The sequence below is a fragment of the Neofelis nebulosa genome, chromosome 10 (assembly GCF_028018385.1).
Source record: "Neofelis nebulosa isolate mNeoNeb1 chromosome 10, mNeoNeb1.pri, whole genome shotgun sequence".
In the NCBI taxonomy this organism is placed as follows: domain Eukaryota; kingdom Metazoa; phylum Chordata; class Mammalia; order Carnivora; family Felidae; genus Neofelis; species Neofelis nebulosa.
In genome coordinates, this window is record NC_080791.1 from 67,159,959 (window position 1) to 67,173,833 (window position 13,875).

A 13,875-nucleotide genomic window follows, 5' to 3' on the forward strand; every position below is an offset into this window, starting at 1 on the left:
AAGATGAGGGCAGGAGCCCAGTTCCTTACCAGAGGGGCCGCAGCTGCGGCTTGAATTCTGATTTGCAAGTTTTTTAAACTCCATGAGCTCTGCATGGTCCTTCTCATACGTCCTCTTCAGATTCTCCACATACTGCATCATTACCTCTGTTGCCTTTGACATACGCTTTTCCTGAAGGAAAGGAGAGCATTGAGCACACAGGGAAGTTGGAGGAAAGGCTTGTTGGCACTTGCTTGCTCTGAGCTAGGCTCTGGGATGGGACAATCAAAAGGATACAGGGACCAATCTTAGGTGTAACTCTGCCCTCTATGATTTTGCTGTCTGTGATGTGAGCTGAGAGGGGGATTTAGGCACTTGCACTCAGGGAGGACAAGAACAAGCACAGCCACAATGCCTGAGGAGATGAGAGGTGGAAAAGTCCTCTCTGCAGAGAGAGTGGGTCAGGGAGGCTTCCTGGAGGTAGAGTGAAGTGGATGTGGGGTATGGGCAGCATCTGGGCATGAAGATATAGGTAGGAGAGACAAAAAGATTCAGGCCAGTGGACTCCAAGAATAAAGGTCCAGAAGCAGAACATCACAAGGCTTGTACTTAGGTGAGGATCTATCCTTCAGACAGGAGTCTTTGAAGAGTTTTTAAAGGGGTGCTATTAAGAATTATGCTGGGCTCAGTCAGTAGAGTATGCAACTCTCGATCTCGAGATTGTGAGTTCAAGTTCCATGTTAGGCATGGAGCCTACTTTTAAAAAAATTTAAAGAATTATGCTGGGACAATAGGCACATGTCAGGATTGCCTGGAAAACCAGTAGAGTACAGGTCATCCTACTTACGTAGAAATCTGTAAGCAGTTGGGTTTGTTTCCAACAAGAAAGGGTAGTTAGGGCTGAGTTGTGAAGGACCTTGAATGGAACACTAAGGAATTTGGACTTTTTCTGAAGGAAAAGAGACATCAAATATCTTAAGGTAAGGAAGTGACATAGGCCACCAGTGGAGACTAGACTGAAGAGGTGAGACTGGTGGCAGTGAGTGCAACTAGGAAAGAGAAGACAAGTGCCAGGACCAGTCTGGTGGGACCAGAGAGAAAGATGAGGACCAACATGGAAGACATGGAAGTTAGGGGTGGGAAAGCCATGTGGAGAAGGCTGAAGACTTCTATGAACAGTGCATGGGCCAAGAAACACATTTGGGAGGGCCATACAGAATGAGGAAGAGTTTCCCTTGCTTATCCTCATTGGATCCTTCGGTGAGCCTAGCCCAGGGCCTGCTGGCCACAGCGGGACATACTCAATGAGTATTCCCTAGAAAAGTTCCCTGCAGCCAGGAGCTGGGACCAGACACTTCCCTTGAGCTCTCCCTTTGTTGCTTCCCCCAGCCAGAGTGACTTCCTGGGCGAGCTGCTGAGTCAGGTGCCCTTTCCCCGGAAGAACACAGGGGTGGGGCAGCCCACTGGCTTGTCCTTCCTTCATTCTACAAGGACTGCTCTAGGCTCTACTCTAGGAACACCCTACTAATGCAACCAGTGCAGCAGGATAGGTGAGCACAGTACTAGCAACAGTGATAATAACATCTAGGTGCTTTGCAAGTATTATAGTAACCCTCTATGGCAGATACTACATCATCTTCATTGGTTGGAGAAGTTGGAACATGGAGAGTTCAGTATCTGGCCTGAGGTCATACAGTGAATCCTAGTGGAGCCAAGATAAGGCCTCAGGCAGTCTGATCCCATGACACCATCCTGGACCAGGGCAGTGCCCTATGAGCTTTAGGACTTCAAAGTGGCTAAAAGGGAGCCAGATCTGGGCCTGCACCCCAGCTCTGCCACTACTTTTGCTGTTACCTTTCTGAAGCTTCATGTCTTCATCAGGGGGAAAGGATATTTACAGGATTGCTGGGAGGCTTAAATGAAACAAAGCAGTTTTTCCTAAAGCATGTTTGCCAAATACTAGTTCCATGGGAGTTAAATAGGTATTTTATGAGAAAATAGGTATTTTATGGTTCTTCAGTCAAATACATTAGGGAAACACACAGGTAAAAATTAAACAGGCTTTTTCAGTATAGGATTTCTCAAAGCCTTGATGGTGCCAATATGTATTAGAAATATCCAAGAAAGGATGATAGTATGCAGCAGTTCCCAAACTTGCATGTCCACAGAAAGCTTTATCCAAGGAACACCTCAAAGGTTTAGTGGTCCACCAAAAATACTCTTAGTAAATAAAACACAATAATATACAGATGTCTGGCACAAAGGAAGCCATCGATAACTGGTGTCTATAGTTGTCACTGCTTACATTGTTGCTCTAGTTACTGTGGACAGAGCAGAGCTGGTCAGAGGGCTGGAAGCTGGAGAGGCTTACCTGGCGGACGGCCCCCACCATCTCAGCTCGGCTGGAGAGGCGGGCAGCCAAGCGGTGCAGGACAGCAATGTCCTCCAGCAGTTTCTGGTAAGTCTCCCGGTGCTCACAGTGGTGCCATAGTGAAGCTGAGGACTGGGAAGTGACAATGAACGTCACTTGGGGTCCTCACATACCAAGACATGATTTGGGCTGTCACAATGAGCCCTGCCCCATCCTGGCTGAAAGGAGCGGCCTCTGCAAGGCCTGGGCTACACCTTCCTCTGGGGATTGGAGAATCCCAACGTGGACACTCTATACATGGCTGGCCTGAAAGAAGGGAATCACATCCAGGTCTTTGGTCCCCAAGGTGCTCCCTTTGTCATCCCAGGTCACCTAGACTCCGCCTGAGAAGCTGCTGAGGGTTTGGAGGCCTTACCCACAGCCCTGAGGTAACCAGGCCTTTAGGTCTCTGCCTCATTTCCTCTCAGCTCTCTGAGGAAGACTCTGTCTGGCTCAGGACCTTCACCTGATTTCTCATGTCAGAATACTCTAGTTGGTGACTGAGAAAGCAGGACCCCTGGCATAGCCCTAGGAGACAGTCCCTCCTCTAGGGATTCTCCAATCAGGCTCTACAATTACCGTAATGGAAGCTTTGAAGTTTTCCAGTTCCTTCTCTGTGTTCTCTTCTGTCAGGTTACGTTCCCTTTCAGCCTGGTTAATTCTAGATTCCAGAGTGTAGCTGTCATTTCTAAAGGCCAAGGACAGTTGTACAAACACGTTCTGTTGGGAACAAGAGTGTGGGAGAGGTGCTAGGAGGAGTTATTACAGGGAATAAGGTCGCAGGTATGTTTCTTGCACGAGCATTTTACAGCAGCTCCTGGAACCAGTCACCAAAGCAGCCATGTACAAGTGAAACTCTCCTTCATAGTAAACTGCACAAAAGATGGTGAAATAATAACCTAAGGTTCGTGCTAGGTTCTTTTCAGGACCAGAAGACCAAATGCATTTTACTGAAAATAATAAGAGAATAACACTTTACTTTTACCTGAATTTTAAGAAAATATCCTGTATTTAGGTTTAGGTAAACTCAGCTCATTGTGTAAGCAGTTTAGATTCATGCTAGGATTCATTGGATGTATGTTTTGGAGGTTTTGCATAGAACCACTGTATTTAAAGAAACTCCATTTAAAATGTAAGACGTGTTGTCTTAAAGCAAACTTCAACCAGCATCTTACCTGAGTATTACAAATCCTATGTGGAAAGCAGCTTTAATAAGGTGTCAGGAGATTAAATAAGGCCAGGTATGATTCTGTTAGGAAAAGTGTCCTGGAACAAATATTTCATGCCAAAAATGCAGGATGCATGAATGAAACTTTGCAAGGTGGTTTGAGCAAACATGAAATTCCTGGTATAATAGGAAACTACTGAGGAGGAGAAATAGGCAGATGGTCTCTACACAGGAAACCATGGCCTTCATTTGCCCTGAGTCAAGAGATAGCAGATTTACACCCTTGGGGTAAGCTAACTCTGTCTGAGCTTCTGAAGTTCATGTGATATGGCCCATGGTAGGTAGACATCTCCAGACAGAGAATTTAAGGCCTTGAACTGACCCAATAACAACAATGATGGCACTATAGGAAGCTACTCCTCATTGAGCATCTACTATATTCTAGCAGTGCTGTGAGTTTTGCACACCTTGGCTCATTTAACCCCACAAAAAGCCTCTGCAATAGGAACTGTTATGTCCACCCTACGGGTAAAGAGACTGAGACCAGAGAGGTCATTAACTTGTTTAAGGTGACGCAAGTAACAGAGCCAGGATTGAACCTTAGACTATTTGACACCTTAGACTATTCAACACCTGTGCTACTTTCATCATGCTGAGCACTGATTGTGTCAGCATACATATGAGGACAGAAGCCAGCCATTAAACAAACCACCCACAGACCGTCTTCACCAATGTCACTGGTTTAGTGGTCTCTGTGCTACCCAAACCTCAGTCCAGTCAGTTTATCAATAATGCTTACCGTTTAGTTTTCTATACCTGGGTTATCACCTTCATGGAAGTGTGATATAAAGAGTCCTGAATTCAGACAGAATATTTGGGTCCCAGGGTTGGTTCTGCTAAGTGCTGGGTCTGGGGCCTTGGGTAAGTTATTTCATCACTTGGTTTCCTCCTTTGTTCTAATTCCTGCTCTATCTGTTACTCTGAGCTGACTGGAGGATCAGCTGAAAGGATGGATAGGAATGTGTGATGAACAATGTCTGTGTGCAAGGTAATTGTTACTATCTGTGAGAGATATTACTATCTGTGGCAGATATTTCACATTGTCTGTCTTCCTCTACTTATCCAGCCCACTGGGTCTCAGGAGGGGTATTTTAATTTTCTTATTATCAGTGGCAAACCATTCTATAAAGACTATAAAACCTTCTATCCTCCTAACCTGTGTGTAAAGACATTCTGAACTCATCCATGTTCTTCTTCCCTTCCTTCTATCTATTCCAATATAATTGTCTTGGAAACTAGTGCTGGCATCATAGGTCCTCACCACCTCACCTGGGACGTGTTCTCTTTGTCCATTTACCCCTTCACCACAATGAAATGAAGACAAGTTCCTCTCAGCTCACTCACCAACCCATAGGGAAAGCATCTCTACAGAGACAAGGAGGCCCTAAGGGGAGTATTGGAGGAATCAGGGAAGGCTGGAGAGCTGACAGCACAGCCTCTCACCTTGGCTGAGCAAGTTTCCTTACGCCTGGAATCCTCAAAAGGGAAATAACTTTTTCCTTTGGACCAAAGTTTAAAACTTGAAATCTGACCAGCTGTTAATAATTTTGAAATAAATTTGATTGAGTTCTGCTGCCTCCCAGCTAACTTTGTGTATCTAAGTCATCCTTTTAAAAAGCATAAACCATCCTTGAAGAAATGTGGAATTTCCGGGCACATTCTTATCTCTGACCAAATTTGCCAAAATCTTCCTTTACCTGGGGTGGGAGTCTCAGCAGTTCAGTAGGGCTGATCTCAATGTCCATATTACCTAACAGTCATGTATTCTCATTTTTGTATACAATTGTCAGGGACAGGGGCTAGAGAGGGGAATGTTTTCTATAAACACCATAAAGCTCCAGCACTAAATTTCATAAAGCACTGGAATCACTTACCTCAACTTCCTTTTCAGTGAGCGGAGGGGCACTGTGAAAAAGAAAAGACATGCAAATGAACTGTGTCCAACCTATGAAATAAACCAGAAAGTGATTTTGAACAACAGCAGACTATGTATGCCCAGAAATGTAGTAAGAAGAATTGGTGAGATGGAAAAGATGCAGGGTACCCTTTGTGTGAGCTCTGTAGTGATGAGATATTTGCCCAGACATTGACTCTTACAGAGGAAGTGTGGTGGAAAATATTAGATCCTGGGGTCAGTCCTCCATCAGCGCCTCAACTGTCTGGGACTTTGGACAAGTTACTTAAGTTTGCTCGTTTGTAAAATGGGAATAATATCTACCTTGCAGGAGTATTCTAAGGAATAAATGTATATACATACATATGTATGTATGTATGTGTGTGTATAAATGTATGTGTGTATATATTCACATATATATGACATCCACACATGTATATGTATAAATGTGTATATGTGTGTACGTATACATGTTTGTATATACATGACATCCACACTGAGTAGTCACTCAGAAGATTTAGCTATTATTATGACTAACTCACAGGCTTGTTGTAAAGACTCAGTAAGAAAATGCATATGCTATGTACTTTATAAACTGCATACATCTGAATAGCCTTTATAGTTTTGTAGGGGGGCTACTCAGGTCTGCAAAGCCAGGCCCTCCTCCTGTCTCTGAGGGTTGTGACAAGAGTGCAGGTGGGCCAGAGAATACAAGGTAGGAAAGAGTGGCCGGAGTTCCTCTCTACAGTGAGAACTGTCTCTACTGGGTGGAATTAGAGACGAGGCAAGAAAGTCCCAGCCAGCACAGAGGTGTCTTTCTGTGAGGTTCCTCTTCGTGTGTGGTTCCCACAGTTAGCCATCCTTTTGTCTGCACACTCACTCTGCTGCTGCTTCTCTTGCTGGTGACTAAAGCTAGTCCTGTTCTGAAACCCAGACAACGTAAATAATGCACAGGCCCTTTCCTGTGCTGGGGTGGGAGCACTGGGAGGGGTCCTACCAGCGTCACAGAACTTGGCAACAGAGCATGCCATCGATAAGATTCTCAGGAAACACAGCTTCCTCCTTTTGACGGGTGTGGAGGGACCCCAAGAGCAAAGGTAGGGGTCAGTTATCTCTGCAAGGGGCTGGTTCTCACCCCTGACAAAGGACTATGAGAGCCTTCCTGTGAGGATGAGGCAACAAGACCCCATCGCCATCAAGTCAGCAGAGTACAGAACATGGGACAAACAACTGCAAAGATGTTTGATGCTTACAATGCTTGTCACAACCCCACCCATCAAGCCCTTTCCTCTGAGGGCCAGCCAACATAATCTTGATTGTCATATAGAGCACATATTGCTTACACAAACTTATCAAAACTCACTGAGCTTGCCTTTGACTCCTGGCTTTATTTGGATAGTATATAAAATATACATATTTTCGTTATTAACCAAACTCATCTATTTTGATAATTTACTTTCTGCTTTTTTTTTGCTATAGAACACAATTGTTTAAAATGTATAAAGCCCTTGGGGCGCCTGGGTGGCGCAGTCGGTTAAGCTTCCGACTTCAGCCAGGTCACGATCTCGCGGTCCGTGAGTTCGAGCCCCGCGTCAGGCTCTGGGCTGATGGCTCGGAGCCTGGAGCCTGTTTCCGATTCTGTGTCTCCCTCTCTCTCTGCCCCTCCCCCGTTCATGCTCTGTCTCTCTCTGTCCCAAAAATAAATAAAAAACGTTGAAAAAAAAATTAAAAAAAAAAAAATAAATAAAATAAAATAAAATAAAATGTATAAAGCCCTGAGGACTCAGGGAAGTGTGATTCAAATTTAAAAAGCCACAAGACATGGCCAGCTCCTGGTGCAGAGAGCTATGTCTTATGAACTGGTATAGACAGCTAGGGGACAGAGCCATGGGTTTCCAAAAAAGACGGAAGCCCAGCAGATGACATACAAGGAGACTGGGGTGACATTGCCTGCCTCAGAATTCAAACTCCCTTAATAGACCTTAAAATAAAATCAAGGTTTTCTGTGAACCAGTCCCTACCAGACTTTCATCTTCCCATTTTCCAGACCCATTGGCCATTCTGTTCCTCAGACACACTCACTGTGGCCCCAGGACTTAGCATTTACTATTCTTTCCTTTTTCTCCCCACTCTCTTTCGTAATAGCTTTATTGAAATATAATCCATGTATCATAAAATTTACCCTTTAAAATTTAAAATTCAGTAATTTTTAATATATTCCCAGAATTGTACAACCATCAATCACTATAGTCGATTTTGGAACTTCATCATTCCAAAAAGAAACCCTGTATCCATTTGCAATCAAATCTCTATCTTCTCCAACCCCCATTCCCACCCCTAGGCAATTACTAATCTATTTTCTTACTCTATGGATTTCCCTATTCTGGAAATTTCATATAAATGGAATCATACAACATGTGGATTTTTGTGATTGGCTTCTTTCACTTAGCTTAATATTTTTAAGGTTTATCCTCGTGGTAGTATATATCAGTACTTCATTTTTGTGGCTGAATAATATCTCATTGAATTGGGTATATCACATTTTATTTATTCATTCATCAGTTACTGGACATTTGGGTTATTTCCACTCTCAGGCCAATACGAAATGCTGTTATTGAACATTTATAAGTTTTTGTGTAGAGGCATATTTTTATTTATTTATTTTTCTTATATACCCAGGAGTGGAATTGCTAGGCCATATGGAAATACATTTTTAACTTTTTGAAGAACTGACAAACTGTTATTCCAAAGGGGCTGCATCATTTTACTAAGGACTCTAATTTCTTCATGTCCTCACCAACACTTGTTATTGTCCATCTTTTTTATTATAGCCATTCTAGTAGATGTGAAATGGTATCTCATTAATATTTTGATTTGCATTTCCCTAATCTTCCCTAAAGATTAATGACACTGAGCATCTTTCCATGTGCTTATTTTTTGAAGAAGTGTCTACTTAAATCCTTTGCGTTTAAAAAAAAATAGTATCTTTTCGGGGCACCTGGGTGGCTCAATCAGTTAAGCATGCAATTTCAGCTCAAGTCATCATTTCACAGTTCATGAGTTTAACCCCACATCAGGCTGTGTGCTGACAGCTCAGAGCCTGGAGCCTGCTTCAGATTCTGTGTCTCCCCCTCTCTTGTCCCTCCCCTGCTCACTCTCTGTCTCTCTCTCTCTCTCAAAAATAAATAAACATAAAAAAATAGTTATCTTTTTTATTGAGTTATGAGCATTCTTTATATATTCTGGAAACAAATCCCTCATCAAATACATGATTTGCAAATATTTTTTTACATTCTGTGGGTTGTCTTTTCATTTTCTTAATGATATTATTTGCATCATAAAAGTTTTTAATTTTGATGAAATACTATTCATCTATTTTTTCTCTTGTTGCTTGTGTTTTTGTGTCATATCTAAGAAACGATGGACTAACCAACGTATTGAAGATTTCTTCATATGTTTTCTTCTAATTGTTTGATAGCATTAGCTTTTAAATTTTGGCCTATGGTTCATTTTGAGCTCATTTTTGTGTATTGTGTGAGGTAAAGTTATTCTAACTTTACTTTTTTGCATGTGGCTATCCTGTCATCCCAGCATCATTTGTTAAAATCACTGTGCTTTTTGTCTGGAAATCTTTGCATGGATGGCTTCATTTTGTCATCTGCATGTCTTAGGTTAATGGTTACTGTATCACTGGGGCCGTCCTTGACCCTTGAATGTTCCATTCCTTTGTCATCTCTTTATGTGCCTATATCATGGTCTTCTTAGCAGCTTTGCTATCTGAACTCATTCATTTAGTTACTTAAATATTATTTGTCTCCCCACCTAGGATGTAAGTGCCATGAGAACAGGGACTGTGTCTGCTTGTTCTCCATTATAATGTCTGGAATAAAATAGGCAATGAATATTTATTGATTAAATTCCTATTTATTGCTCCTATTGGTTTTTGACCCAGTAACATGTTCTCTTCACACTCTTGTTAATCAACCATTGACTGTGTCCCTAATTTGTGTTCGGTCCCTGGTTTTTCTACTGAATTCATTCAACCTGCTGACTCCGTGAGCTCCTTCTTTGTATGGTCCAGTCCCAACTCACATAGCCCACATAGATCATGAAACTAACTCTTTCATATTAAAACTCAAGTGTAATTTCCCCATATTTCTTCTGGAGGAAGGATTCTTAAACCTCTGTCTTCCCCCTGTTGGTCAATGTCTCACATGACTATTTGCCCATCTATTCCATCCTCCAAACCAGGGATAGAGAGTTCTGGGCCCAGCCAGTGGACTAAGTTGCACAGCCTCTATGAAGGCCAGGAGCAGGGAGCCTGATTTGGTGGTTGGAGCAGGAAGTTTGGGGATGGGCAATATGGCTATTGGCACAATGCATGAGAGCCACTGACCTCAATCTGAGAGTCTGTACCACATGTTCAGAAGCTGATCTTATTCACTGACTGTGCAGGCCCATGCAGGCTCTGTCTGGCCTCATTGTTGGTAGCTAGTAGCTGTTGACTTACTCAAGGAAAATAGAAGTGCTCAGTCTTCTTCTCCTGGGGAAGCTGAGGGAATTTAATTAGCTGGAGGTGTGTTCTAATGATACTAATTATTTTCAACTTTCCTGAGGAAAAGGAAGCCAATCACACCACTGACCAGCCTTGTTCACTACAGACAAGAGTATCAATGGTTGTTTTGGTAATTGTGACAGGCCCCTGGTATAGATGGAAAGGCATTGAGTCTGCAGTCAGCCCATGCTGAGTTCAATTCCTGATTCTGTCACTTGCTAGCATGTTTCTTTGCCTCTTTTCCCTCACTGAAGATGAATAAAATCTTCCTTTTCTGCTTCACTGGGTTGTCATAAACACCAAAAGACACCCAGCATATAAACATGCTCTGTAACCTGCAGTGCGCTCAGAGTGCTTCTCCTTTAGTTTCCTTCCTCTGGACAGCCCCTCTCTGCCTTCTATGAGATGAACTGGCCCAAGCCACGCCCTCCTCCAGCTGTGGATGCAGCCTGCTTCTGACTTGTTTCTGGCACTTTTCCTGATGCTGGCTTAGTCGCTAGGTCCTCTGAGTATTGCCCTGATGACTCTGTGTTTTAGGTGATGATGGTTTGCAGTTTGAACACATCACACTCCCTGGGTAAAACTTGTTTTCCTTTCATATTTACCCCCAAATCAGGGGGTTCTGTTATGTCTGAATGGTCCTCCTAATAGGCTTTCCCCCCAGTGCACTCCCACAACAGTTTAGTCTCCAGGTTGCTTGGGCTTGGCAGGATGCCTCAATTGCAGACACCCACCCAATTCTTACTGCTTAGTGGTACCCTCTCTTTTCTCCTTCATGCTCCAAACTATTTGCTTTTCAATCTAGTTATCAAGAGTCTGTCATGTGCTGACATGGTTTTAGGTCCCAGCTTGAACACTTTCTCCTTTAGCTAGTGCAGCACCCTACCAATGACAGAGCACTTATGACCTCTGTTGTATAGGTGAGAAGGTTGAGGCTTGGCAAGTGAAGTCACTTCCTCCCCACATGTGGAAGAACCTGGTAGGTTCCCCAAGCAACCCTTGTGTGGTTCCAAATGTTCTACATCTGTATCTATGCAGATATCAGACCTAGAATCTTTCAGTTATGGGTAAATGGTAGATCTCGAATTGAAACTATGTCTCCTGGCCCAAAGTCCACCACCCACTGCTGCCATTAGCCTCTGGTGATACCTCATGCCCCCACCTATGAAACCCACCTGCTCTTTGAGTTGGAACCACCTTACATAGCTTTTTATTATTCTTTTTATTTTGGATGAATTAGCCCTGTCTAGACCATGAGACTTTGACCTTTCTCGAGTCAAAAATCAAGGCTGGTGCTCCACTATGTCCCATCCAGAGACTAACACAGGGCCCACTCAATACAGGGTCTTATGCAACTTATGCCCTGATTTTACCTTCCAGGAAGAGATCTGTGGACCCGCAGTTTGCGCAGCAGCATGTCAGAAATATTGGGCATGACATCCAAGCCACTCTTTGACTCATCTTCCTCAATACCTGAGGAGTGTTCAGAAGGGAGCCCTGAAAAAAAAAGTGTTTAACTTATAAAATGTCTGAAATCACAGTAGCACTGTTGGCAACTTGCTTCAGTTTGTAAGAACCTAGTTATATGGCAGGGGCTTTGTAATTGTTATTTTATTTGCACAATGATCCAATGAGCTAGAACTTAATCATTTCATTTTATAGGTAGGTAAGCCAAGACTCAGCAAGTTTAGTAATTAATGTCACAAAACTAGTAAATGGCGTAGTCAGATTTTAAACCAATTTCATCTGCTTTAAATTCTAGTTCTTCCCATTGCTATCCACAGTACCAAGCAGGCTCTCATGTCTGGGTTTCAAGGTTGGTTTCTGACAACTGGAAGCTGGTTGCTCTTTGGCTATAATGTTTGGAAAAATTCCCTCTCTTTGGCAGGCTTCTCAGAAGGTTTGTTGCCCAACTATTCTTCCTCAAGTGAATTCAATGGTTCACTCATCTGTGTCCCACCTAGAAATCTGGTTCCATATCCCCATAGACAGAAATAGAAACAGGGTTTTTCCAGGGTAAGTTAGTTAGATCTTTTGCAGACCTCAGAAATTGATGCCTCGTAGTCAACAGAACCAATGAACAGCCTTTTGTTATCTCATAAAACTATCCTGGGGCTGTGCTCTGAAAGCAGAAAGAACAAACCAAGTATTCTCTTTCCCATAAATCTTTCTCCTGTTTGAAGACAGCTTTTGTACCTCTCTAAAACTTCCCTTCTCCAGGCTGTAGCCTTATTTCCCAACTGCTCATGGACTATGGACCACGGTTCCTAGATATCATCCCCTGCCTGCACACATTCTGGTTGTTGCTGTACCAGAGGCCCAGATGTGTCCTAACAAGCTCTTAGCTCAGAAAGATATTGGCAAATGTCCCTGGTATTGACATTTGTTATTCAGGCAGCATAGACTCGCTGTGCCTTATTATGGGCTCACAGTACATTTAGGATTACAAGCCTCAAATCTCTTTTACTAGAGCTAAATCAGGTATCTTCATCCCATACAATAGTTACTTTTTATTCGCATGCAGGACTTTATAGTTATCCATGTTCTACCATCTCTCATGGGTTTTGATGCAATAAGTTTTCAACCTGCTCAGTAATTTTCCAGAATTGTAGGCCAGGCTAGAGATCAGGACTATAGGCATACTTGTGGTAGCCATCTAAATGGAGCTTAGATTAGGAGTCATGTGAATTAGAAGCTTCTCCAAAGGAGACCATGCAGAGAGAAAAGGAGTTATAGTTTGGCTCAAAGTAAAGAATATTTAAGTATTTTGAGCTTTCCGATAACAGAACAGTGTTCAGGAGTTTTCTGACACTTCAGATATCCCAGCACTGTCTGAAGGGCCATCTGTCAGAAATGGGGTAGTTAGTGGGGCGCCTGGGTGGCGCAGTCGGTTAAGCGTCCGACTTCAGCCAGGTCACGATCTCGCGGTCCGTGAGTTCGAGCCCCGCGTCAGGCTCTGGGCTGATGGCTCGGAGCCTGGAGCCTGTTTCCGATTCTGTGTCTCCCTCTCTCTGCCCCTCCCCCGTTCATGCTCTGTCTCTCTCTGTCCCAAAAATAAATAAAAAAAAAACGTTGAAAAAAAAAATTAAAAAAAAAAAAGAAATGGGGTAGTCAGTGATTCTTCTTTGGATAAAAGATTGGACTAGATGTTATTTTAGTTACCTGTCATCTCTTGGGTTATGTCCCGGCACTTACTGCTTTCTGACATTTTCATGTAACAGACGGTAAACCCTGTGGTGCCTCTGGCCTCACTGTACCTTGATGTATCCACACTGTACCCAGCAGAGCAATATTTAAGCACTGGACTCCTGAGAAATCTATATGATTGATTGAATCATACAAGATCTAATAATTGAGTGAAAGCCATACCAGGGGCTTTTGACTAGAGAAGTCTCCTATGTTGAGCCTCTCCTCCCCTACCAAAAAAAGTAACTAGCTACGGCCTTCTAGCCCTGCTAAGATGGCTGTCTGAAGGGTGATCCCAGAACTGGTAGGTCCTAGAACCAGCCACCCTCCTCCTGAACTCAACAAAAGTGACAATAACAAAAAATTTTAAAACCAACCATAAATATACCAGCAACTCTCAAATATAAGAAAAGTTAATAATCTTTTAAAATAATGGTTTGAGCAAACAAAACTTACTAGGAATAAATGTAGAACTCCCACCCTTGATAGCCCTTTTTTCTTCCCTCAAAGAACCATTACTGAGAGGTAGATGTATGAAGGAAAATTCTGACAGTGTAATACCACAGAATGAGAAGGGAAGTGGACTGAGGGGGCTGAGCAGGCAGCCTCCATAGGAGAGTCAG

General features: G+C 43.0%; 1 protein-coding gene and 1 long non-coding RNA gene across 16 annotated transcripts in view; one reads left to right on the forward strand and one right to left on the reverse strand.

Annotated features, from left to right (window-relative positions):
- The window catches only part of LOC131487471 (uncharacterized), a 200,054-nt gene that overhangs the window by 71,438 nt on the left and 114,741 nt on the right, over window positions 1-13,875 (forward strand). The window lies entirely within an intron of this gene.
- The window catches only part of IRAG1 (inositol 1,4,5-triphosphate receptor associated 1), a 121,805-nt gene that overhangs the window by 28,190 nt on the left and 79,740 nt on the right, over window positions 1-13,875 (reverse strand). For all 13 annotated transcript variants that reach the window (XM_058688215.1, XM_058688221.1, XM_058688220.1 and 10 more), the window contains 5 exons: window positions 11,440-11,563; window positions 5,492-5,522; window positions 2,969-3,109; window positions 2,351-2,482; window positions 30-171 (listed from right to left, as the gene is read on the reverse strand). In XM_058688215.1, coding sequence (XP_058544198.1) covers window positions 30-171; window positions 2,351-2,482; window positions 2,969-3,109; window positions 5,492-5,522; window positions 11,440-11,563 — 570 coding nt within the window. The remainder of the gene's footprint in view (window positions 1-29; window positions 172-2,350; window positions 2,483-2,968; window positions 3,110-5,491; window positions 5,523-11,439; window positions 11,564-13,875) is intronic.